General features: G+C 43.0%; 1 protein-coding gene across 1 annotated transcript in view; it reads right to left on the bottom strand.

Moving 5' to 3' along the window:
• VWA5B1 (von Willebrand factor A domain containing 5B1) overlaps nt 1-24606 on the bottom strand; it is a 1100054-nt gene that overhangs the window by 938807 nt on the left and 136641 nt on the right. Inside the window, exons 6-7 of the mRNA XM_086920192.1 lie at nt 21583-21707; nt 6248-6424 (exon numbers count right to left, since the gene is read on the bottom strand). Coding sequence (XP_086776318.1) covers nt 6248-6424; nt 21583-21707 — 302 coding nt within the window. The remainder of the gene's footprint in view (nt 1-6247; nt 6425-21582; nt 21708-24606) is intronic.

A 24606-nucleotide genomic window follows, 5' to 3' on the forward strand; every position in this document is an offset into this window, starting at 1 on the left:
TTTTTTTTTATGTAACGCAAGCTGCTACAACCCCTCCCCCCCCCCAACACAGAACTAGGGGCAAATTTGCATGAACATGGATTTGTTTTCGGCTTTATCTGCACAGCAACATTCTTATTCACAAGGAAACTCGGGAGACTGTAACAGAGTTTGAATAACACCGCAGTGAGTGAGCCAATTATATTTACTTTGACATGTATGATATGGTGTGCACATATCTGTCAGGGTTTCAGATTGCTATGTGTGACATTTTTCATAATTTCAGTGTTAATATGAGTGACATTTCAATCACTATGAGTGACACTTTCTCGCGAGCAAAATCAAGCAATGAAGATGATTGAAACATAAAAATATTAGAAGTTAAACCCATGTGAGGAACAAGAAACTCTAAAAAGAGCTTACCACTGCTGCTATACACGAGAAATGGAAGGACACTAAGCAATATGACACAGAGAGCCCTGCTCCCAAACGGGCAACTTATTTCTGCTAGGAAGTGTCAGCTTCCCTGCTCACAACAATACCAGAGTGCACATTAGTGTTATTAAAAATGTTAACTGAAAATATAGAGAAATGCTAATAAGAGCAGGACACTCTGCAGCCAGCCAGCACTTGACTATAGCGCCTGTGACACTACACAACATTAGGAATGACATAATATTGCAGATGTAAAACAAAACAGATAAAAGAAAATTAGCATTGTTTTGTTAACTCTTCTATGTAATATGATAGATGTGATGAAAACATTTCGTAATGGAAAAGGTCAGAAGTTCGTAATGTAAAAAAATCGTCCTGCTGATTATTTAAGTTTTACTTGTCTTTCATTTAAAAGTGTGTGCGCTATTATTTTATATGCAGTTTCAAGTGAACTGTGCCTATACCTTGCACTTGGGCACTGTGAACACCGATGCTGACCTGACATGACAGCCAGAACGGGTTGGCCCAGGCGATCGCTGTAATCATTTTCAAACTGGGGCCATGCTGCGGGATCACAGGGGTGCAGACTGACGAAGGTCTGTTCTTAGGCTTGGACGGACAGTGTTCAGACACATGGCTTTGCCCAGGAGCACGACCACTTACAGGCCCCAAAGACCACAAAGCATAGGGTCGCTCTGTGTCACCTTCACTGGGCATTGACAGGCACGTCAGCAAACAGCAGAACATGTGCCAACTTTACCTATGATCGCTGTTCTGCCTGATGATGAGGACCCCCCATGTAAACGGGGATATTTGAGGGCATGAAATGTGCTTAACAAATTAGAAGTGGCTTGTCACTTACGCATTTTCGAGGAGGTGCCGTGTTGTAGCAGGCAGCGCCATCAGCAGAAGGGGCCAGACTGCTGCAACAACTTTATGCAGCCCCGCATAGGGGTTCCTGGCAGCGGCCGCGGTGGGTGCATGACTCGTTCCGGCCCCGTAATTCACATGGCTGCTAGACTGTAGTGGAGCACCCCTCCGGCCACGGTGTGTGTCCAGGTTCTTGCAAAATTAGGCTGCCCTGCCGGCCCTCTCAACGTGTGGCTGCTTGTCTATTAAACGTGTCCCAGTCAAGTCCTGATGTCAGTGAATGCCGCCTCGGCGGCGGGCGAAAATATACCTTTGCGCCCTTGGTGAGTGCCTAGCTGTGTCAGCCAGCAGCGTGCTGAGAGGGGCGCCCCACCCTCCCCTTAATTCCAACTGTGTCCCGTGTCAAATTTAAACCGTGGCGCGGCAGGAAATTACAGCGCCAGCCTGGAGCCATCATTGTTATATTGTAGCCACCTAGCGCTGCCGCGCTCTCCCTCAGCCCACAAGCGGAGAGTAACGCGATTAACTATTTATGACCGAGAGCACGTCTCTCGGACACGGAGCAGCAGGATCCATGCACAGGCGCCCCCGGTGGCCAGTGATGCAGTCCTAATGTTGATGTGAGTTGGCGCTGTGCAGTGGGAGTGTAGACCCGGCCCCTTTATATGAAAGGTGGAGTTGAGTCTTCAGTAGATATGGGGCTGTCTCTATATGAGACATATAGAGCTGTCTCTAAAGAGAGGGAATTAACTTAATCTACAGGAGTTACCGATATGTCCCTGTAGCAATAATGGGGCAGCCTCTTCTTCAATAGTGGCGGAGCTCTCATTACAGGAGTTATGGTGGCCTCGGCAGTAGGGAACAAGCTGTCTCTACAAACGCGACTGCGCAGTCTCTGCAAGGGATGGTAACGCCGTGTTTAGCAGTTGAATTGAGCTGTCTGCGGAAGGAATGGCGATGTCTATGCAGCATAGATAGTCTCTGCCTGCAGACGGGGTGGGAGAGGGAAGGAGAGAAGTGACTGCCTCGTGGGTAGAGACAGCGTAGTTTCTGCATAAATATATTGAATTGTCACTGCTGGAGGAATAGAGCAGGCTCTGGAGGAGAGATGTGACCCTCTCACAGGGAGAGATGGAGTTGTCTCTGAAGGGAGGGACGAAGCTGCCTCTGCTTGAGGAACAGAGCTATCTCTGCGGGAGTTATGGAGCCGTCGGTTCCTGCTGCTGGCACCACGCACAGAGCCGTCTCGGCAGCAGAACGAGACTTCCACTTGTCCACTTGTCACTAATTAAATAAGCCATGGGCTGCAGTGGCAGCGGCGGCGCCATCAGCGAGCAGTTAAATTGCAAGAGGAGAAATCCCGACAGGCCGGAGCAGAGGAGCTGTCACAATTACCCCGTCTTGTACAAATTGATTAATTGAGTATCCGTGGGTGTGTGGGGGTAGAGGCCGCCAGCGGCGCCCTGGGGGACGGAAGCGAAGCTACCCGGCGATAAACAGCTTCTTGCTGCACACCATTCCGGTAGTTTATCCCAGTCCCCGGGGACGGACTGCGCGAGAGATGTCTAAAGCGCCAGCTTTCCCGAGAGCCGAGTGAGAGGCGCTGACCTCCTTCGCCTCTCCCTTACGTCTCGGCCCACCATCCACGCACGCGCTTCTCCTCGCGCCGTGTGAGACCTCAGAGGGCAGTAATGGGAAAAGCAGCTCTACCGTAAAATAATCTTCCGAAACGCAGTTATGGCCGAGGCCGACATGACCGTTCGCAGCACCCTGCCTCGCTGCAGGTCCACCCGGTCAATAAATGCTCTTTCCTCCAGGTGCCACCTGAACGAACCAGGGAAGATTGTCGAAATCTTTCCCTGCCGCTGTCAGATCTGCCGCCAAAGCAGGCTGCTGACGTCAGCGAAGGTCCCTAGGGAAGAGTGGAGCTTTTCCTTTGAGTCGGCAGGTCAACAATTCTGGCACAGAAGCTGCCCTTTGCTAAATAACAAACCTGGTACACAAAGTGCCTTCTGCAGGCTGACAAACCAGACACAAAACCTGCCCACTGCAGACCAACAAACCTGGTACAGAAGCTTCTAGCTGGAAATCAGTCTGTCTTGGTAAACGAGGAACCCTGCCACACAAGTAGTCCAGCGCAGGCCAACAATCATCCTCTGACACAGGCGACCCATTGAAGGTCAATCTCTCTGGCACACAGGTAGCCCTACTGCTGTCCAACAGCTTTGGCACCAAAGCTGCCCCAGGGCAGGCCAACTAATCTGGTGCACAAGCCACATGCTGCTAACCACTGACAATACAGCTGCCACTGCATGCTAATCATTTTAACACCCACGCTGTCCACTGCTGACCACTGAAGGCCAGTATCTAGCTGTCCAACAGCCATAGCCGTTGTTGCACCACTGCAGACCAACAACTATGGTATAGACGAGTTTCCCACTGTTAACAACCACCAAAGCTCCAGCTGCCACAGCTTGCCCATAATGTTGCCACACAAGCTGCCCCAGTGCTAACCATCAACCCTGACACAAAACCAGGTCGTCTGTAGGTCTGCTTCACGCAGGTCATCTACCTTGCCATCCTTGAAGCCCCACTCAAGAGTAGAAGTCACAACCAGCAAGATGCAAGCAGCTCCACTGCAGGCCAACATCTCTGGCACACAATCAGCGCAACTGTTGTCAAATCCCCTTAGTACACAGGCCCCTCTACTGTGATTTTGCTCAATGAGGGTCAACAATCTAGCTTTAGGCACTCTTTGCCACTTCACAAAATTGCACTATATGCCACTGCACTGTACTCTGTACCACTGCACACTGCACCCATGCACTCTACATCGGTCCACTGTTTGCCACTCTAATCTACTCTGCACCATTGCATTCTATGCCACTGCACTATACACCACTTTACTCAATGGCATTACACTCTATGCCCCTCTACTCTATGCCACTGCACTCTACCCTGCACCACCCCACTCAGAAACAATGTACTCTACGCCACTGCACCCCACTACTCATTATTTTGCTCTGCACCACTCCACGCCACTCCACTTTGTGCCATTCTAATCTACGCCCTTGCACTCTATGCCACTGAACTCTATGCCACAGCACTCTACTCTGCAACATTGTGCTCTATGCTCTCCATGTTACTCTACTTTATTCCAATGCACTCTACATGACTGACTCTACTACACTCTACTTTGCACACTCTACTCTGCACTACTACACCCTATGCCAATGCATTCTAAATCTAGCATCCGCCCTTCTTCCATGCAGGTCAATAGAGCTGGCACTGATGCTGTTCCACTGAAAGCCACACTGGTGAGCGCTCCACTACAGTCTGAGCCTTTGACACACACGAAACAAGAACTTCTCCACTGCAGGCAATAACTCTGTAAGGAGGGTGGATTTAGCAACCCTCCTCATAGGCTACAACTACCAGGGTGTCTCTTCTCTATTTCTGTTCACACTGGTGTGCAAGAGGATATCGCAGGAGGGTGAAACGGGAGCTTTTCAGCTGTAAATCAGGGCTTTGACATGCCTTATTCTGCCCTAGCTAGTCAGTAACACATTGTCCAAGAGGTAAATGGAAAGGCTAATGGAAATGCTGGAATCTGAGCGGGCTGTAGTCAAATGTCAGATCAAGCAGTCAGGGTGTGCACTGTCAATCCGATGTCAAGTGAACAAATCAATAACAGGCTAATGTTGGTAGTTACGGATTACCAAATAGGCAAAGTAGGCACCGTCCTATGGGCCTAGCTCGTTTTCAGGGCCTCGTGACAACATATCAAAATACAACTTAAAGTACAGAAATCAGAGACATCAGATTCAAATAACAGTTTTTCTCTTAAAATCTAATTTTCTGGCAGCAATCAGTTCGTAAAAAAATCCGGGGCATTGGGTATTAGGCGATAATTTGCGAGGGAGCCCCGGAATTTCAACTGCCTGGGTGCCTCCACAGGGTTTAATCCGGCACTGAATGTAGGAGAACTGAGTCAGTCACAAACAAGGCCAGAGCCTACGGTGGGTAGTAAAAAAGAATCCTAGTAGTCCCAAGGCATGGGATTGAGACAGTCTTGATGGAGACGAATGAATTAGCATCTGTATACCAGGGAATACTATTCCTGTGAGTCATGCTAGATTTCTGCATAAATGCATGAACGAAACCATTGTTAATTAATCATTATCTGAATTTTAAGGCGGACTCTAAAAGAAAAGTTGATACTCGACGACCCTGCCAAAGCACATACCACAAGAAAAAAAATTCAACCTCTTGACCTAGGTTCGTAAATGCCTGCAAAGTGATGTACCTATCCAAGAATCCCAAAATTCAAGACGGCCCTAGTTGACCACTTTACCCTGGGGACCGTTTTGTCTGAAAGTCTTCAGAACCAAGTGAAGGTCCCAAAGGGGTCCGATACTCTTTCCTGGATCTTAAAACCAGGAACCGTCTCACACTATAGCTGAGAGAAATTCAGTCTGTGACGCCTGCTGTTCTGAGTTCCTGTGCAAGGAGGCCATTGCACCTAGATTCGGTTTAGTCACTGAAAGACACTCAACAAATAAATACATATCTCTGAGCAACTCCGTTTTTTAACCAGAAAAATTGCATTGCGTGATTTTTTTTTTTGCCAAGCTTACCAAGACACAAGTGTGACTATAAATCGATCACTCAACTTTCTTCTGACTTTAATGACAGGACTGGCTCAAGGTTTCAAACATGAAATGGGCCACTTGAAAAAGAAATGTGACTGGCCTGGAGTGGAGTCAATAGAACACAGGGCCACTTTCATAGAACACCCACATCGTGGTCAGTGATCCTGGCTTTTTACTGGCCTTACTTTTTAAATGAACGCCCCCAGCCCATTCGTTTCCACCTCATTGTGAGTGAAAATTTACATTCAGCCCATTTCAGCTGAGATCCCCCTCCATGGGAATGGAGTCATCCATCCCATCTGCTACTTTACCTTGACACGGTTGATGTTGACACCGCTCATGCTGCCACTGCGGTCCAGCAGGAAGATGTACTCTCCTTGGCTCCTGGTCAGGTCCGTCACAGCGGAGCGGAGGTCTGGGCAGAAGTTCAGCATCACCACAGGGTGGTGGGAGATGTCCTTATTCAGCCTTTTGCGGATTATTTCTATCTACAAAGAACAAATCAATAGCCTTTGAATTTCTTGAGCATGAATTCAGACATCCTCTTAAAGACGTAAGTGATGCAGGTATATTTTGGCAGTTTTTTAGCATTTTTATATAGCATGAGTTCAGGCCAAGGGCATTAGAGTGGTTTATATGAGCACCAGATTGCATTACACAAGGTCAGATTCATTTTTACGTCGAAGCATAACAGACAGAGCAGCTGTCTGGTTTGGTTTAGACAGCTTGGATTCATTCTGAAAGCTTCCCTGGGAATGCATTCCATCGGCAGCATACCATTGGCTTTGTGGTTTGTAACTCACATTTTCTGGTTTTCTATTTGCTAGCTTAATTTTTTTAGGCTTTCCATCATGAGTTCGTCCTCCAAAGAGTAAAGCCTTTTCACACTACCTCTCCTTGTATTCTTCCACAAGTGACCCTTTCTGTAAACAAGACTGTAAATCCTTTTCTTAACTTGTCACTTTTGCTATGCATTCATAGGCATAGGTCAAATGTCAGGCACTGTTTTATAGGGAGCTTGGTGTTTACTTTTCTTTCTATGACTTCAAGGTGAGAGGATTTATATGACAATCTTGCTGGATATTGGAGGTAGGAAAATGTTTTTTTCTAGCACACATTAAAATTGAAATGTACTTCAGAATATATCAGAATTACAAATGAAAAAAATGAAGCACAATTGTTGTTAATTCTGAAGCGTGTTGGAAACAAATTCTTTAATATGATCAAAACAAATCAATAGACTAGGTGATTCAATTTCCACACATTATCGTTTGTGCACTGTAGAGTTTTATGAGGAAAAAAGTATGTCTGAGCAAATGTAATGGTAATTTCAACTGGAAATGTGTTATCAGTGATGGCAGTGTACTACCACACCATGCATACACACCTCTCTGCCATTCCATTCTACTCTGCATGACTCCACGCCACAGCACTCTACTCTGCACCACTCCACTTTACACCACTCTACGATACTGCACTCTGCACCTCTTCTCTCTACTCCAATCTGCACCACTCCACTGTATGCCACTACAATCTATGCCAACTCACTGTTCGCCTCTCTACTCTTCACCACTTTCCTCTCTGCCAATGCACTCTACCCTGCTCTACTATACACCCCTGCACTCTTCGCCATTGTGCTCTACACCACCCAAGTCTAGGCCACTTCACATTACTCTGCACAACTTCACTCTATGCCACTTTACAAAAATGCACTCTATGCCACTGTACTGTACTCTGTAATAATACACAAAAAATCTAAATGGTGAAGGAAAAGGTATAAATAGTCGCCTCTCTAGTTGTCTAGCTCTGAGTTCCACCACAATGATGCAGGCGCGTTTATCGAAGAGAGGAACAGGCAGGGCTTTAAGTGGGATGAAAATACTGAAAGGGGCTAGGCCAATGTAATTAAGGGTGTGGCTTACAACACGTAAACTAAAAATCTGTGCTTAGCATATTGTACCGCCCGACTTGTATTTTGCTGTTTCTGTCATTGCATCCAGAATCAACAAGTAGCATCATACCTACACAAAGACAGGACTATTTGCTTTGTGAATGGTTGTTAGTTGCATAAGATAAAAAGATAAGGGAAATCCAGAGAGAAAATGACTCTCTTTAAAGTATTTCCCTTCTCCTACAACGCTCCTCTGGCATGGTGTGATGCCGTAACTTCTCCACTAGTGAGAAGTGAGCTGTGTGAGCAGCACATATTGATAAACCTGCTGTCACTGAAGTGCGAAAAAAAAACAGACCGCCTATGCCAGGGCACAAAACAGAGCACAATAGAGACTAGTTTCGAGGCCCCCTTTAAAAAACTGCCAGTGCTCAGCACCAGTGAGACCCGGCCTGCTGAAAGCCCTGGGAACAGGCACAAACAGGACACAAGCAGCGCAGCATAAGGAATCAAACCAGTACTTGAAATGGAAAAATAGAAGTGCAGGTCCTCTGTACCAGAATGCCTGCTTATTTCTGAAACGTGCCAGTACTCTCCAATTATAAGTATTATGTATCTCTTAAGTGGTGTAGGTCCTCTCTGTCTCAAAATAAACAAGTTCCGCTACTCCGTACCCGACAGTACCAGCCCATTTAAAGCACAGAATCAGACTCCAGAGGTATGCATTACGATAAAACTCACATCCCACCTCCATCTTGATGAGGATCCACTCTACAGAGACTGTCCCTATTTTAGCCCGTTGCCCACAAGATCTGATCTGAGTGTGTTTGATAAACATTTACAGCAAATTTCAGCTGACAAACTCAATGTCATAGTCTAGATTATTTACACCATATGCATATCTGATCTGCTCCAGAGCACACATAATTCTGTCCTCTGTTCCATAAATACACCCCACTTTTTATGAGACATTGATAAAGTATAAGACATTGCCTCCAAAACATTCTCCTAGGCTGAGCTCCCTGGGCGGTTTTTATGATCCGGCTTGACAGCGCACCTGTCGGCAGAAGTTATGTGTTCATCACTAAAGAGTGACTTTGGCTCTGCCCATATGTTGGGAACCTGGTGTAAATGTTTTGATTGGGCAGAAGTTGTGTGTTTCTACAAACATAATTCTTGCCCTCTACCAGCAGTGATTATTTTATCTATCCAGCTGCCTAAGCTTGAACTTTCAAGGCCGCCCACAGACATTGAAATGCTATTAAAGTGCCTTAGATAACTAGATGATTTATATTATTTTTCTCTGGCAGTAGCACAGATTGGTGGAGGGTAGCCATTAACCAATATGGATTTTTAGGTCTGGATTGACATTATAACTATGGGATGTGGTGTGGGGAGGGTCACCTGCCCACCAAAATGTGCATACGATATACAATAAAACACACCGGTTTCTTCACAAAGTTCAATTTATTCACTGCAAGATTGAACTCTCTCCAATAGTCTTTTTAAATCCAATGTTTGATCCAAAGGATAATTGCATACATAATGGCAATCTTATGTTGCAATCTTCATATTTTTGCAGTGCTTTAGTGAACCCAATGCATTTCAAGTCAACAAACCAGGACCCTTCATCAAGGGTCTGTAACAAAGGTTAAACAGGACCAAATCAGATACTCCACTTCCAACAGTTCAAATATATGTATGTGACCATCGTGCAAGTGTGATCATGCACACCTGAAATTAAAACGGAAGAGTGTCAGACAATGAAACAAAAAGTGACTAACATGAATATGAATATGCTCACGGAATGCAGCGTGGGAACTATGTGGCGAGTGTGCATTAGTGAAATAGTCAAGCCGAATGCCGCGGTGGTAGAATGCAAAGTGAAATAACTGGCGTCCCTAACATGAAGACGATACAAAGAAAACCTACAAATTTTTTAAATGTTGTGAGACATGCACTGTGGTGTGGCCATGGTGTCAGAATTAACGAATACGACGTAACGCTATACATGCACAACACGGAAAAGAATTAGCTCGAACAGCTTAGTGAAACTTACATGAGGACCGGACAACGCCGCGTCTCTGTTGCTGCTTACGCAACCAAAGGTTCCGAAGGTTTTAATCACACAGAACGGGATAGGTGGTGATATGGGAACTACATGACACGTGATCGGCATGAAATGGCCAATAGGAACGACATTAACAAACAGAGCCTACATCTTGTGATATGAGTATGTGCGTTTCAAAGACGGGCATGCAAGTAAAACGGCCTGGAACTATAAAGTTACAGAAATGAAAGTCACAAACCATGCGTAAACAGTACATAGCAACAAGGATAAAAAGGTCTGTTACTGAAAACATGGTAAACGATCGAAGGTGAATGAAACGTGCATCCTGAAAATTAAAAAAAATGTGCAAAACATCACCGATCTTATGATTCATAAATCAAACGGGGACACAGGATGTGTCATCAGTCAATGCTGTCCATATGATACCATGTTATAGGAAACATGAATATTCGATCCGATCATTGATCCCCATTGGATGTGTGGAATTAAGTTTTTTGATCCAATAGTATTCAGCTCTCAATCTTTGTTTCACGGGATCCATGTCACGGCTCTGTGGGACAAAATCATGAATCTTAATTGCGAAATCTGATGACCTGCTTCTTTCCAGTGACAAGCTATTGTTGATTTCATATTGGCAAGGCGTATATTACTCTTGTGATCGGTAATACGAAATTTAATTTTACTCTCCGTTTGTCCCACGTATATTTTGCCACATGGGCGTTTGATAGCGTAGATACAGTTGGCAGTATCACAGGTGCTTGTGTGATGTAATTCAATTTGATTGCCTTTCATGGGGTGGGTAAACGTGTTCCCTGAAATAACGTTGCTGCAATGAGCCTAATTTTGACATCTTAACATGCCTTTTCATGTAACATTTTCTTTCTTTGGAGTATTTAACAGTTCTTTGAGATTTTTAGATCTCTGAAATGCAAATGTGATTTTTTCACTGCAAAGGCCTTTCAGGTAAGGTTCCGATTGAATCAATGGCCAATGGCTAATGATTATACATTTTATTTTAGTTAATTCAGTAGAATATTTCATGGCACATACTGTTTTCTTGTCCAAAATTTTCACTTTCTCTTGTAAAAGATTTTCTCTGGATTGTTCTGTGACTTTTTTGAGAGATGTGTCAAGGATATCTTGGGGATAACCTCTTTGGCGATACTTCATGATTTGCTCTTTGAACGATTCTTGTAGATCCGTGCTGTTCGTGGTAATCCTTTTTAATCTGATATACTGTGACGTAGGTAAATGTTTTTTTAAAGACTCAGGGTGAAAACTTTGAATCAAAAGACTTGCATTTTTATCTGTCATTTTCATGTGAACTTTCATGCTGATGATGTTATTGTACATCATCACTTTGACGTCCAGAAACGCAATGGTTTCTTTGTCAATGGTATGGGTGAATTTAATGCAATCATTGTGCGTGTTCAATATGATAATGTTCTCCTCTAGATGTTGTTTGGAGCCTTTCCATATTAGGAAAATATCATCAATGTAACGTTTGAAGACTATAAGACCCTCAGTCCAGACTCGGTTGTGGAGAATATGATCTGTCTCAAATTTGTGCATGTAGATATTGGCGTATGAGGGTGGCCACCCAAAACCCATGGATGTTCTGTTGCATTGATTGAAAAATTGTCCTTGCCACTCGAAGTAACTGTGATACAGTGCGAATTGCATCAACTCCATGATGAATATTTTCTGTGATTCTTCCAGATCACTATTAAGGAGGCTCCATTCCAATGCTTCAATACCCTCATTATGGGGGATGGACGTATACAATGCGGTAACATCTATTGTGCATAACCAGTATGTAGTGTCTTCTTCCAATGTCACAGTCTTAAGTAAATTTAAGAACGCTGTAGTTTCTTTGATGTAGGTCATGCTCTTCTGAACGATGGGTTGTAAAAACCGATCAACAAATTTCCCAATGGGTTCTGAGATTGAACCACAGGCCGATACTATGGGTCTAAATGGAGGATTAATTGGATCCTTATGGATTTTAGGCAACATGTACAGTTGCAGTCTTCTGGGGTATTTCATCTCGAAGAATGTGTGTGTCTTATGGCTAATCCAATTCATTTCAAGTACATAATCGATAATTTTTTGTAAAATCCGTTGGTACTGCTGTGTGGGATCAAACTCAAGAGGTTAATAAATGTCTTTGTTTTGGACATGATTGTTGACGCTATTGATGAAAAACTCAGTGTCCATAACGATGAGTGCTCCACCCTTATCTGCCTTCTGGAACGTTAGATTCTTATCTTGGCTTAAATTCTTTAATGTGTTCCATTCTTTGGGAGACAGGTTACTTCGGGTCGCTTTGGTGAAAGGGATTCGTTGAACTTCGGATAGTACTAATCTCTCAAAAGCTTCAATCGTTTTATGCAAAAAAGGTGCACAAAAATTGCTCTTAGGCCTGAAATCTTTATCCCATGTGTCTGCTGCTTGGGTGTCTTGAATGTCCTTAAAGAAAAATCTTAACTTCAAGGTTCCGAAAAATATAAATAGGGCTATCTCAGTCTCAGCTTGATTTGAACGATACGTGGGAACAAATGTAGTACCTTTGTTGAGTAGGCTCCAGACAACAACTAGAGGAGAACATTATCATATTGAACACGCAAAATGCTCCCATTAAATTCACACATACCATCGACAAAGAAACCATTGCGTTTCTGGACGTCAAAGTGATGATGTACAACAACATCATCAGCACGAAAGTTCACATGAAAATGACAGATAAAAATGCAGGTCTTTTGTTTCAAAGTTTTCACCCTGAGTCTTTAAAAAAACATTTACCTACGTCACAGTATATCAGATTAAAAAGGATTACAACGAACAGCACGGAACTACAAGAATCATTCAAAGAGCAAACCATGAAGTATCGCCAAAGAGGTTTTCCCCAAGATATCCTTGACACATCTCTCAAAAAAGTCACAGAATAATCCAGAGAAAATCTTTTACAAGAGAAAGTGAAAATTTTGGACAAGAAAACAGTATGTGTCATGAAAAATTCTACGGAATCAACTGAAATAAAACGTATAATCAACAGCCATTGGCCATTGATTCAATCCGAACCTGACCTGAAAGGCCTTTACAGTGAAAACATCACATTTGTATTTCAGAGATCTAAAAATCTCAAAGAACTGTTAAATTCTCCCAAGAAAGAAAATGTTACATGGATAGGCATGTTAAGATGTCAAAATTGCACTCATTGCAGCAACGTTATTTCAGGGAACACGTTTACCCTCCCCACGAAAGGTAATCAAATTGAATTACATCATACAAGCACCTGTGATACTACCAACTGTATCTATGCTATCAAATGCCCGTGTGGTAAAATATACGTGGGACAAACGGAGTGTAAAATTAAAGTTCGTATTACCGAACACAAGAGTAATATATGCCTTGCCAATATGAAATCAACAATAGCTTGTCACTGGAAAGAAGCACGTCATCAAATTTCGCTATTAGGATTCATGATTTTGGAGACTATCCCACAGAGCCGTGACATGGATCCCGTGAAACAAAGATTGGGAGCTGAATACTATTGGATCAAAAAACTTAATTCCACACATCCGATGGGGATGAATTATCGGATCGAATATTCATGTTTCCTATAACATGGTATCATATGGACAGCATTGACTGATGACACATCCTGTGTCCCCGTTTGATTTATGAATCATAAGATCGTTGATGTTTTGCACATATTTTTTAAATTTTCAGGATGCACGTTTCATTCACTTTGGATCGTTTACCATGTTTTCAGTAACAGACCTTTTTATCCTTGTTGCTATGCACTGTTTACGCATGGTTTGTGACTTTCATTTATGTAACTTTATAGTTCCGGGCCGTTTTACTTGCATGCCCGTCTTTGAAGCGCACATACTCATATCACATGATGTAGGCTCTGTTTGTTAATGTCGTTCCTATTGGCCATTTCATGCCGATCACGTGACATGTAGTTCCCATATCACCACCTATCCCGTTCAGTGTGATTAAGACCTTCTGAACCTTTGGTTGCGTAAGCAGCAACAGAGACGCGACGTTGTCCGGTCCTCATGTAAGTTTCACTAAGCTGTTCGAGCTAATTCTTTTCCGTGTTGTGCATGTATAGCGTTACGTCGTATTCATTAGTTCTGACACCATGGCCACATCACAGTGCATGTCCAAAGACATTTAAAAATTTTGTAGGTTTCTTTGTATCGTCTTTATGTTAGGGACGCCAGTTATTTCACTTTGCATTCCACCACCGCGTCATTCGGTTTGACTATTTCACTTATGCACACTCATCACATAGTTCTCACGCTCCATTCGGTGAGAATATTCATATTCATGTTAGTCACTTTTTTTTCATTGTCTGACACTTTTGGGTTTTAATTTCAGGTGTGCATGATCACACTTGCAAGATGGTCACACACATATATTTGAACTGTTGAAAGTGGAGAATCTGATTTGGTCCTGTTTAACCTTTGTTACAGACCCCTGATGAAGGGTCCTGGTTTGTTGACCCGAAATGCATTGGGTTCACTAAAGCACTGAAAGAATATGAAGATTGCACCATAAGATTGCCATTATGTATGCAATTATCCTTTGGATCAAACATTGGATTTAAAAAGACTATTGGAGAGAGTTCAATCTTGAAGTGAATAAATTGAACTTTGTGAAGAAACCGGTGTGTTTCATTGTATATCGTGCGCACATTTTGGTGGGCAGGTGACCCTCCCCACACCACATCCTATCATTTAAAGGCACGGTTAGATTACGTGTGACGAATGTGGCACCAACCAGATCAAATTTAAGCATTTACCAAGAATTTTTTGAACAAAAAATTGAGTGCACGGGGATAGCACAGTTTCTCATTGACATTGTATCTCTCACATGATCTTTTATCCTACACCAATATTATTCTACTGTTCTTTGCTTCCACACAAATACATATCAATTCCTATGCTATTGATTTGCAATACAACATTACTTTAAAGCCAGGCCTACCGGCATTGTCAATGATTGTTATATGGAGCAGGCAAGATTATTTTTTCTTGTACGGAGTTTTATATAGCGCAAATTTGACCTGAATGTATCCGGTATCGCAGAACTTTACACCAGCAACAGTTACATTACACGAGGACATTTTCATTTTTGTTAGGCCCGGGATATTAAGTGATTTGCCCAGAATCACATGATGTTGCGCGTCCTTGCCGAGACTCGAACCTGCTTAGTGAGTTAAAGCCCATTGCGATATCCTGCAGTGGTCTGAAGGTCACCCTTTCGAATTCTGGTATGGCCGTCTCACCTGTTCATTTTTCTGAGAGCACTATATAATTAGTACCAGTAACAAGGGCCATTAATAGTGCTTAAAACAGTTCCCTTGTGGTATGAAGTGATATATAAATCAATATGAGTTATTGTAATGGGACTAGGTAGGACTCTCTCAAAGAACTTTAGGCTCAAAGGTGTCAGTGTCATGCTTGAGTCTGCAGACAGGTGAACTACACAACCTCTTCTGCATCCTCCTAACATCTAACTCCAGCATACACATCGTTGTAAATTAGGAAAATCCATCATTTCAGTATTCTTGGCGAGACATTCTGCACCTTCAGCAAAATATTAGTTGTAATCTAAAGCCTTGTCACTCCCCCTCCCCCCACAGAACCTCATAGTTGCTGATTTGAGCCTGTTCTCTGTTCATAGGGTCTTATGCATGAAAACATTTTCCTATAGACACAGAATGGGTAAAACCCTTTGATACATCTGTCCCACAGACACACACATGTGAATGGCCTCTTCTTATTCCTGTCGCACAGCCCTCCCTTGAGGTGGGTGCTATGGACGGCTACTCACATGATTAATTAAACTCCTACCCTTTCTAATACAGCAGTAATGAATGAATGACATGCTGAAGTATTCCCTCATAGATTGATGATCATTACTCTGGGGGCTGGGCTCGCTTCAGATTAAATTGGTTCTCCTCTTATCTAAGTTCACAATAAAAGAACTCAGAGAATTCGCCAGCTCTAAAGGGCTCTGCCAAGCGGATTGTGTCCTTTTGATGCAAAATATTAAATCCATCTCCCCTTCAGAGCTCTTGATCATTCGCAAATGGAACTCAGCACTAATGATAGCCATTAGCTGACACTCAAACAGCAGATTTACACCGTTTCCAGAAGCTTTAAGACAACAAACGTCTCTTGAGACTCAGTAAACACCTAATGAGAGATCAAGGGCCTGGTTTAGAGTTTCATGTTTCCGATGGTGGTGCTTCCTCTGACTCTGCTGTGGGAAACCTGTTGGAAATCCTACATCAACTGACCCAAAGGAGTTAGTCCTGCCAGTGAACGTGAATCAGACCATCTGCACTATTTAGAATGAAGGGTCTGATGCATTTGATTTTCATTTCGGGACGTCAGGGAAGCTCTGGGGGTCCTGAACTGAAAAAAAAGAAAAATGACCCTCACACCATGGGAGAAAACTCCAGGGTGCTATGGTAATTTATTTTTTATTTTTCCAAAAGAAACTCCCATTTTTAGAGGATTGTTTGATAACAGAAAAGCTGAATAAACAGCCGTCTGGAACATGGTGGCCGCTCAGCAAACTTCAAGTGGACCGCTGTGGAGGCAGCTCTTCTGAAGGCACAGAGATCTTCATAGGGCCGGAGGAAATCTCAAACTATGGTAAGGGGTAGCCAGCCATCATGAAGGATGGCAAGCTACCCACCATACTCTAAATGATACTACATCTCTCATTAAAAGCACAACCTTATTGTCTTGAAGCTCAAGGAGCACTAACGGGTTTAAGGTCTTCCAAGGAGGTCTTGCAATCACAGATTATCTATCTCTCCTAACACAGTACATTCCTCCCACATGATATCACTAAGTATATGAAATACTATTAACCCCAAGCTCTGCCCGAAAAAAAAGAAAGTTATGGTCCCAACCTTCAGTCATGATCAAAGAACACAGTTAGATACTCTTTAAAACCTGAAATACAAATAACTTGTTATGAAGGCTTAAATATTTTCAAGTTATTTATGGACCTTGCAAAAGCGCTTTGAAACATAGTTAATTCCCATGTGGCATCACCTTAAACTTGAATGCATATACCCTTCATTTAGAGCCAAGTGCTTCATTCCGGGATGATATGTTATAGTATCAATGAAGTTATCACTCACTGCAGATATAGTTTTGAATCTGAAATAAGTAGTTTTGGTCCATAAACATAAATAACCTTTGTTGTAACCTGCTATGTAATTTCTGTGCTGTGATCTTACAGTACTGTGTTTAAAATACAATTTTACAGAATTGCCCTAAATCTGCAGTGTAGAACATGACATCCTTGGTGTGGTTTTCCCCAAACTGTTTTTACTGACTTTAGGACTCTTCACAATGTACCAATGCTAATCAGTGCTAATATGCTTGAAACATGGTAATGTAGGCTTGTACCCAATTGGCACATTTAATTTACCTGTAAGTGTCTAATAACGTGCTACTACATATACCCAGGTACTGTAAATTAAATGGTACTAATTGACTTGCACCACTCATTGTGCCACCCACTTAAGTATCCCTTTAAACATGTCTCTGGCCTGCCATTGTTTTTCAACTGCCATGTCAACCTGGCAAAATAAACCTTTTGCCAGGCCCCCAAACCTTCCTTTTTAATACATGTAGGTCACGATTAGGGTAGGCATAGACCAGCCCAGAAGGCAAGGTGCTGTGCATTTAAAAAAAGTTAGACATGTACTTTTAAGTTTTACATGGCCTGGTAGTGAAAAACCTCTAAATTCGTTTTTCACTACTGCAAGACCTACCTCTCCCATAGGATAACTTCAGGTTACCTTATTACATTTAATAGGAGTTAACTTTCAATTTGGAGAAGTCGGAAATGGCAAGTTTGAAGTCTAAAGAATTGTAATTAAAGGCCCTCGTAAATGGTAAAGACGATTTTTTAATCACCATTCTGAAAACGCAACTTTTTAAAAGTTGGCCTTTTTCTTGTTCCAACCATTAAGCACCCACCTAAGTAGACTTTTAAACATGTCTCAGGCCTACCTTTGCAACCTGTGTGTGCATTTTAACCTGCCATTTCGACCTAGCAAAATACACCTTTTGCCAGGCTTAAACCTTCATTTTTAATACAATAAGCCACCTCTATTGCAGGCCCTAAACACCACATTGGGCAGGGTGTTGTGTATTTAAAAGAGAAATATGTACTTTTAACCTTTACATGTCCTGGTGGTGAATAAACCTTAGATTTGTTTTCAATTTTTTAAGGACTTCCTCTCCCATAGGATATCATTGGATTAACTTATTGCATTTAATAAGCAATAATTTTCAATTGGAGGCAGGTAGGAATATTGAGTTTGGTGTCTATCGTATTGTAATTTAAAGCTCCCTTTAATGGTAAAATGAGATTTTAGGTCAGAGTTCTGAAAATGCGACATTCAGAAAGTTGGTATTTTCTTGTCCCAACCATTTGATGCCTGCAGCCTGTTTACTGGCTCAAATGACTAGGTGTGGCTGGCAGTTGGTCTTTAAGTATTGCTCCCAGACAATGAAAAAAGGAAGGGCCATAGGTGTTGGAACAATGGGCAATCTCTGACTTGATGAGGAGGTGGGGCTGTCACCTACCACCCTTGCACATCCCAAAGGCTCGGCCTGAAAACACTCAAAAAAGAGTTTGGCACCAGTCTATTGTGACCCCAGTTAATCTAGGGACAGGGCAGGGAGCAAGGAAATTCCAAGCACCTCTGGGGTGGACACCTCTAGAACCTTATCCTACTTCAAAGTGGACTCAAGGTATAAATATTAGGCCCGAAGGCCCAACTCTTCAGTAGACTTCTGGACCCATAAAAGACTCAGAACAATAGCTGTGCTGCTCTTTAAGGACGTCTTCTCTGTTGCCCTGCTACCCTGGTACCTGCTTCTTGAGTGAAGGACTGGACCTGCATCCTTAACCCAGGAAAACCAGAGTGACTCTAAGGGCCAGTAGGCTGGCCGCCTGATGAGAGTCTCAGGGACAGCACATGCTTCAACAAAATTGAACTCAACACCTGGACTATGCCAGCTGTGAGTCCTGACCCCACCCCTTAAGTGGTGCCACCCAAATTGTTGACCCTTGGAAGTGTGCCTGAATGTGCTCAGCCAGCCCTTCTGTGGTCCCAGGAGAACCTACGTAGCATGGGGCATCGCTTCAAAAGACTCCATATTGTAATGGCTGCGCAAAGCATCCCCGGCACAGTACTTTGCATTACCACCACAGCCACACTGAACGACCCCTACATGATGCATCTTCACACATGGCTATTACCTCGCCACGACAGCTCCTCAGAAATGTTGCTTTATCATTCATCTCCACACATGAACCTCACATCTCCAATGGAACTCGCCCTCAACAGCTGCTGCAGCATCTGCATGCAGGAACCTTGCATCACCCATGCTGTGCGATTGATTCTTGACACAGGACTTTGCATAATTCCACAACCAGGATTTCAGGAACTTTTTTTAGTGGGCCTAACCTGGTGCCTGTAGCTAGCCCAAGCTCCATCGTGGTTGACCTGAGCATGTGTCTTTGCCCAAGTCTGGCACAACCAAATAACCAGATTGGCTTTGTGCTTCTAGGCACTATTTTCACTTAAAACTTTGAAATTGCATATCTCCAGTTCTACTGGTTGGATTTTGTTGTTTTAGTCTCAAATAACTTATTAAGTTTTACTCTATTTTTCTAAACTGGTGTGGGATGTTTTCTGTGTTGTGTTTCCACTTCAATACTATTTGAAGCACTGCATACATACTTTAGACATTGCCTCTAAGTTAAGCCTGATTGTTTTTGTGTGAAACTATCAGAGAGTTAAACTTTGGTTACCATGAGGTTGGCTTATGTTTCACCCTGACAGAAATTGTTGTTGTTGCTTAAGTATGGTTTCACCCCTCTAAGCTAGTGACACTAATTTTCAACATGCAGAAACTGCAAAACGTTGTTTAAAAGAAATGACTTCTACTGCGTTACTGATAGGGTTGGGCAATATTTTGATTATATGAGTCTAATCTCACTTAATTCCTATTCTATGAAATACATGTAGTTTGCATATTTTTTCCCTCAGGACATTTTTGTGAATTTACACAATTTGCCATCCCCACTTTTAAATGAGCAACTCAGAATAGTGCAGCTATTTATGCACAAACAAGCAGCTTTAATCTCTCCGGTTAATAATGCACCCATAAAGGCTGGCTTGAGTGAAATTTAGTTATCCTGGTAAAATTCATAACATTTCAAAACTTTGTATTATGTGAAATTTGGGAAATTTCTTAAAATTTTGCATTATGCAACTTGATTTTTTTTTTTTTCCCCAAGCGCACACTTCACATATAAAAAATGTTCTACGAGATACCAATCATGGACTGGTTTACACGAAAAATATGGCACTGAGACACATTTTCTACTCACACCAGTCTTATGCCAGTATCTTGAAAGGGGTTTTTATACGAGATGCATGCTTATATAAAATAATGTGACGTACGATGCCGACAAACTATATTTTGCTACAAAAGCATTATTTTAAACAATTCTGTAAACATATTGCAACATTTAGCAAAATAATATGCTATTTGGCAGAACTGTATATTAACTAATGATCGTAGAATGCACATTGTTGAAAAACTGTTGTAGATCCTCAATTCAGGTGATTTCAAGCTGTACCTAATCTCGCGATCAAGCACTAGCCCCCATATAAGCTTGAACCCGAGTATGATACTATCCAAGTACTTGGAGTAGTTTGTAAACCCAGTCCTAAGATATGCAGGAAGTGGCTGGATTTTATAATTAGGCACATGTCAACATATTTTAGGGAGATATTAACAGACTTGCCAACTTGAGGACAGAATCACTCATGTGAGAAGGGGTGTGGCCTTCGAGGGAGCGGAGCATTATGCCCTCCGTCCCCAGCCCCCATTGACCTCCTCCTCCCACCAAAAATAACAAGGTCAAAATGTGGTTGAGGCTCCTGGGGATGTCATGGGGTGTTTTCACACCCTTTAATTGGAATTGCCTGCTTGAAGCCTCTAACAACAAGCTGGAAATCCACTCTCTGCCATGGTTTGTAGCTCTCCTTGCCGGGCAATGTGTAATTACCGCTGCTCACCCAGTGACCGTGTGGTGGGAGACAAAATCATGTGACACATGGTGGCACCATGTGAGTTAGCAGGTCTGTATTAAAGTATGGTTGAGATGTCCCTTCCTGGGACCACCATGCCGGGCATGGTGGTCCAGGACAGGGAAATCCATCAGTTGGCACCACACGCAGGGAGAAATCTCCTTGCACTTCAGGGAATCATTTTTCATTTATCAAGAATAAACTCCTGCTTTGAAAATTTGTTCTTGAAAAACAGAAACGGTTTGCCTAGTGAGTGCAACAAACAGACTCAGCAGCCATCAGAGCAAATGTCTCCGAAGCTGGCAGATAGTCCTCTGCCAGAGGAGCAGAGGAAGGCGTGTGGGGTGTACGCCAGGGATGAAATGATCCTATATGTATCTGAAAATTTTGTTTTTGCACTTTTTCACATGGAACTGATAGAGCAGCTGTCTTCAGAGCCTGAGCCAATGAATCAGCTACCAAGCACACAATACTTAGCAAATATAAAAAAACAGGAACTGGAGAGAAGCTTATTAGTCATATTCACCTTTTTCTCTGCCCGTGGGTCTCTCTTGGTCCCTTTGATGAAATCACTTTTCCCTTTAAGGTGTTGTTCGTACTCCATGGGTGTCATGTCACCCTCCTCCATCAGGATATGTGGGTGGTGGGGTTCTAGGAGGCAAACAAAATGACAAAAACAGTGGTGAAGATCATTGATTGTTATCAAGTATTTGCCTTCTTCTAAGACTCAGTGCCTGCTGATATACAAATGTTCAAGACACCAGTGGGTGCTGAAAGAAAATACCTTTGAAGGTGAGAGTGATCTGACCCTTTATTTTCGAGTTTTGAGAAGGCATATGACTTTCTCCCTTATGTAACATGTAATATGTGAGTTCATAAGCAGTGCATTGCGGGGGCGTAAGTTATAGTGAGCTCCAGTAACCTAACTGTCAAATGTCACTCGTTTTGTATGACATCTAGTTGTAACGTCCCTATAACCATTGTGTTTTTTAGTGCATTTCTATGTTTTTTTTTTTAAATTCTGTTTCCTAACTATAATGTTCATGTAACCTTGGCATTTTAAGTGAATTTCTAAGGTTTTTCGAATTCTATTTCCTAACTATAACGTCCCTGTAACTTTTGTATTTTTAAGGCATTTCTAAGGTTTTTTACTAAGTAGTCACAGTGGCAGAGTGGTGGAGAAAAGGAGTGGACCTCCAAGCAGCTCACAGAAATTCTGCTGTGTTTGACTTACTAGAGGTAACAGGAGGGCTTCTGGCCACCAAGAACTCTCAGCATCCAAGAGGACTTAATCCCCCAACCATCAGTGCACCAGGAGGCATGTTTGCAGAGTGGTGAAGAAAGGGGCCGTGGCCTCCAAACACCAGTCAGCAATTCTGCTGTGTTGGAGTTACTGGAGGTAACAGGAGGGCTTGTTGGCCCCCAAGGACACTCTACAGCCAAGGAGGCTTCATTACCAACCAGCAGCATGCCATGGGGTGCATTTACAGAGAGGTGGGGAAATGGGTCATGGACCACGAAAGCCTCTTACAAATCACGCTCTGTGGGGTTAACTGGTCATAACAGGAGGCCTTGTTGGCTCCCGAGGACCTTGAGCATCCAAGGGGACTTAATCCTCAAATAGCAGTATGCCAGGAGGCATGTTTGACGAGTGGTGGAGAAAAAGGGCACAGTATCTGAAGACATTTAGTGTGGGACTTACTGGTGGTAACAGGAGGTCTTGCTAGCCCCCAAGGATCCTCTGGCGCCAAGGGGACTTCATTCCTCAATCAGCAGTGCGCTATGAGGCGTGTTTGCAGAGTGGTGAAGAAAGGGCCCCCCACCTTCCCTGGGCAATTTGTTTTTAAAGCTGAGTCCCAGGATGGCTGCCAACACTTCATGGCTGAAGTGTTAGTATCCAATCATATTTCAGGTGGGGACTTTGGATCTGCAAGTCCACTGCAAGGATTTGCATCCCCAGCTATCTATATATTTTAAATGTATCTCTAAAATTCCTGAACGGATTTACACCAAATCACAAAATGCATGCTTTCTGGACCAACATCTAGCTTTCTGCCAAATTTGGTGTAGTTTCGTTCAGCGGTCCAGACTGTATTTGTGTTACAAGTCCAGATGGGAAAATGCATGTGGAAAACACGTTTTGGGACCACCCTTTTTTCTTAGCCCCGCTTGACAGATCACCCCAAAACTTTAAACACAGCAGCTGAGTCAAGAAAAGGAAAGTTTTAAAACTTTCGTGAAGATTATTCAAATAGCACTAAAGGTATTGGCAAAACAATAAAAACATTTCCTATGGAAACAGGCAGATTGGCAGGTTGAAACTCTCAGATCCTATAAAATTGTGAATATCCAGCATTTTACCTCAAAATCCTATGAGCTTCATTAACTCTGAGATATGAACAATAGTTACTTACCTGTAATCTGTGGTTCTCCAGTATTCGTGTCTTTCATAGATTCACATGCCTGAATCATTCCCCGTCGTCGGAGTGGGAGTCCCACGGTATATAAAAAAGCAATAATATGCCTGTAATAACCAAAAAACCTTGGTAATAACCAACCAGGAAGTAAAGTAGCCCTCAGCTACAGGAGCAAAAGCTCCCACACTCATGACTATCCTAGTCATTTTTTATAGACCAAACTGCAGCCAATCAGGGGACAGCACCCACCAGAATGTTCTCCCCAGAGGCTCAGGCTCTCAGATTTTCTCGCAAAGGAGTGAAACCAACATAATTGCCTGAGGGAGCCTCTGAGGGGAGGTGGGCGGGTGCATGTGAATCTATGAAAGACACCAATACTGGAGAACCACAGATTAGAGGTAAGTAACTATTGTTCTTCTCCAGTATTGGGGTGTCTTTCATAGATTCAAATGCCTGAATCAGAGTAGATAGCAGTACAAGAAAAAAACATTATGCTCGTAAGACGCTTACAGTATACAGCAGATATGCATGAACGGTAATACCAATAACATGTTAGAAGCGTCTAAACAAGAGCATAGAGGAGGAGGAGGGAGAACAGAGGCTCACCTTATTTGAAAAGATTGCGTAGAACTGCTCTTCCCACTGAAGTATCTGCATCACTTGCTGAATCCAGGCAGTAGTGTCTTGCAAAAGTGTGCCTGTTGGACCACGTTGCAGATCTGCAGATTTGTAGCACGGGCACACCAGTGAATAGAGCGGTGGAAGAGGACACCGCTCTTGTAGCATGCGCTCTTGGTACAGTCTGCAAGGGTCTTCCTGCCTGTTGATGAAATAACCCAATTGCTGACGAAACCCATCTGGCTATAGTCTGCTTGGTAACCGCGCAGCCTTGGCGCAATTTTTCATATGCCACAAACAATTGGTCTGTCTTGCGAACAGTTGCCGTTCTTTGAAGATAGAACCTGAAACATCTCCTGATGTCTAATGAGTGTAAAGCTCTTTCAGCCGGTGATTGTGGATTTGGAAAAAATGTCTTGAGGATCACTGGCTCATTGAAGTGAAAGTCCGATGGTACCTTGGGCATGTACCTAGGATTGGTACGTATCACCACAGAGTCTGATGTAAATTGTAAG

The sequence above is a fragment of the Lissotriton vulgaris genome, chromosome 5 (genome assembly GCF_964263255.1).
Source record: "Lissotriton vulgaris chromosome 5, aLisVul1.2, whole genome shotgun sequence".
Lineage (NCBI taxonomy): Eukaryota > Metazoa > Chordata > Amphibia > Caudata > Salamandridae > Lissotriton > Lissotriton vulgaris.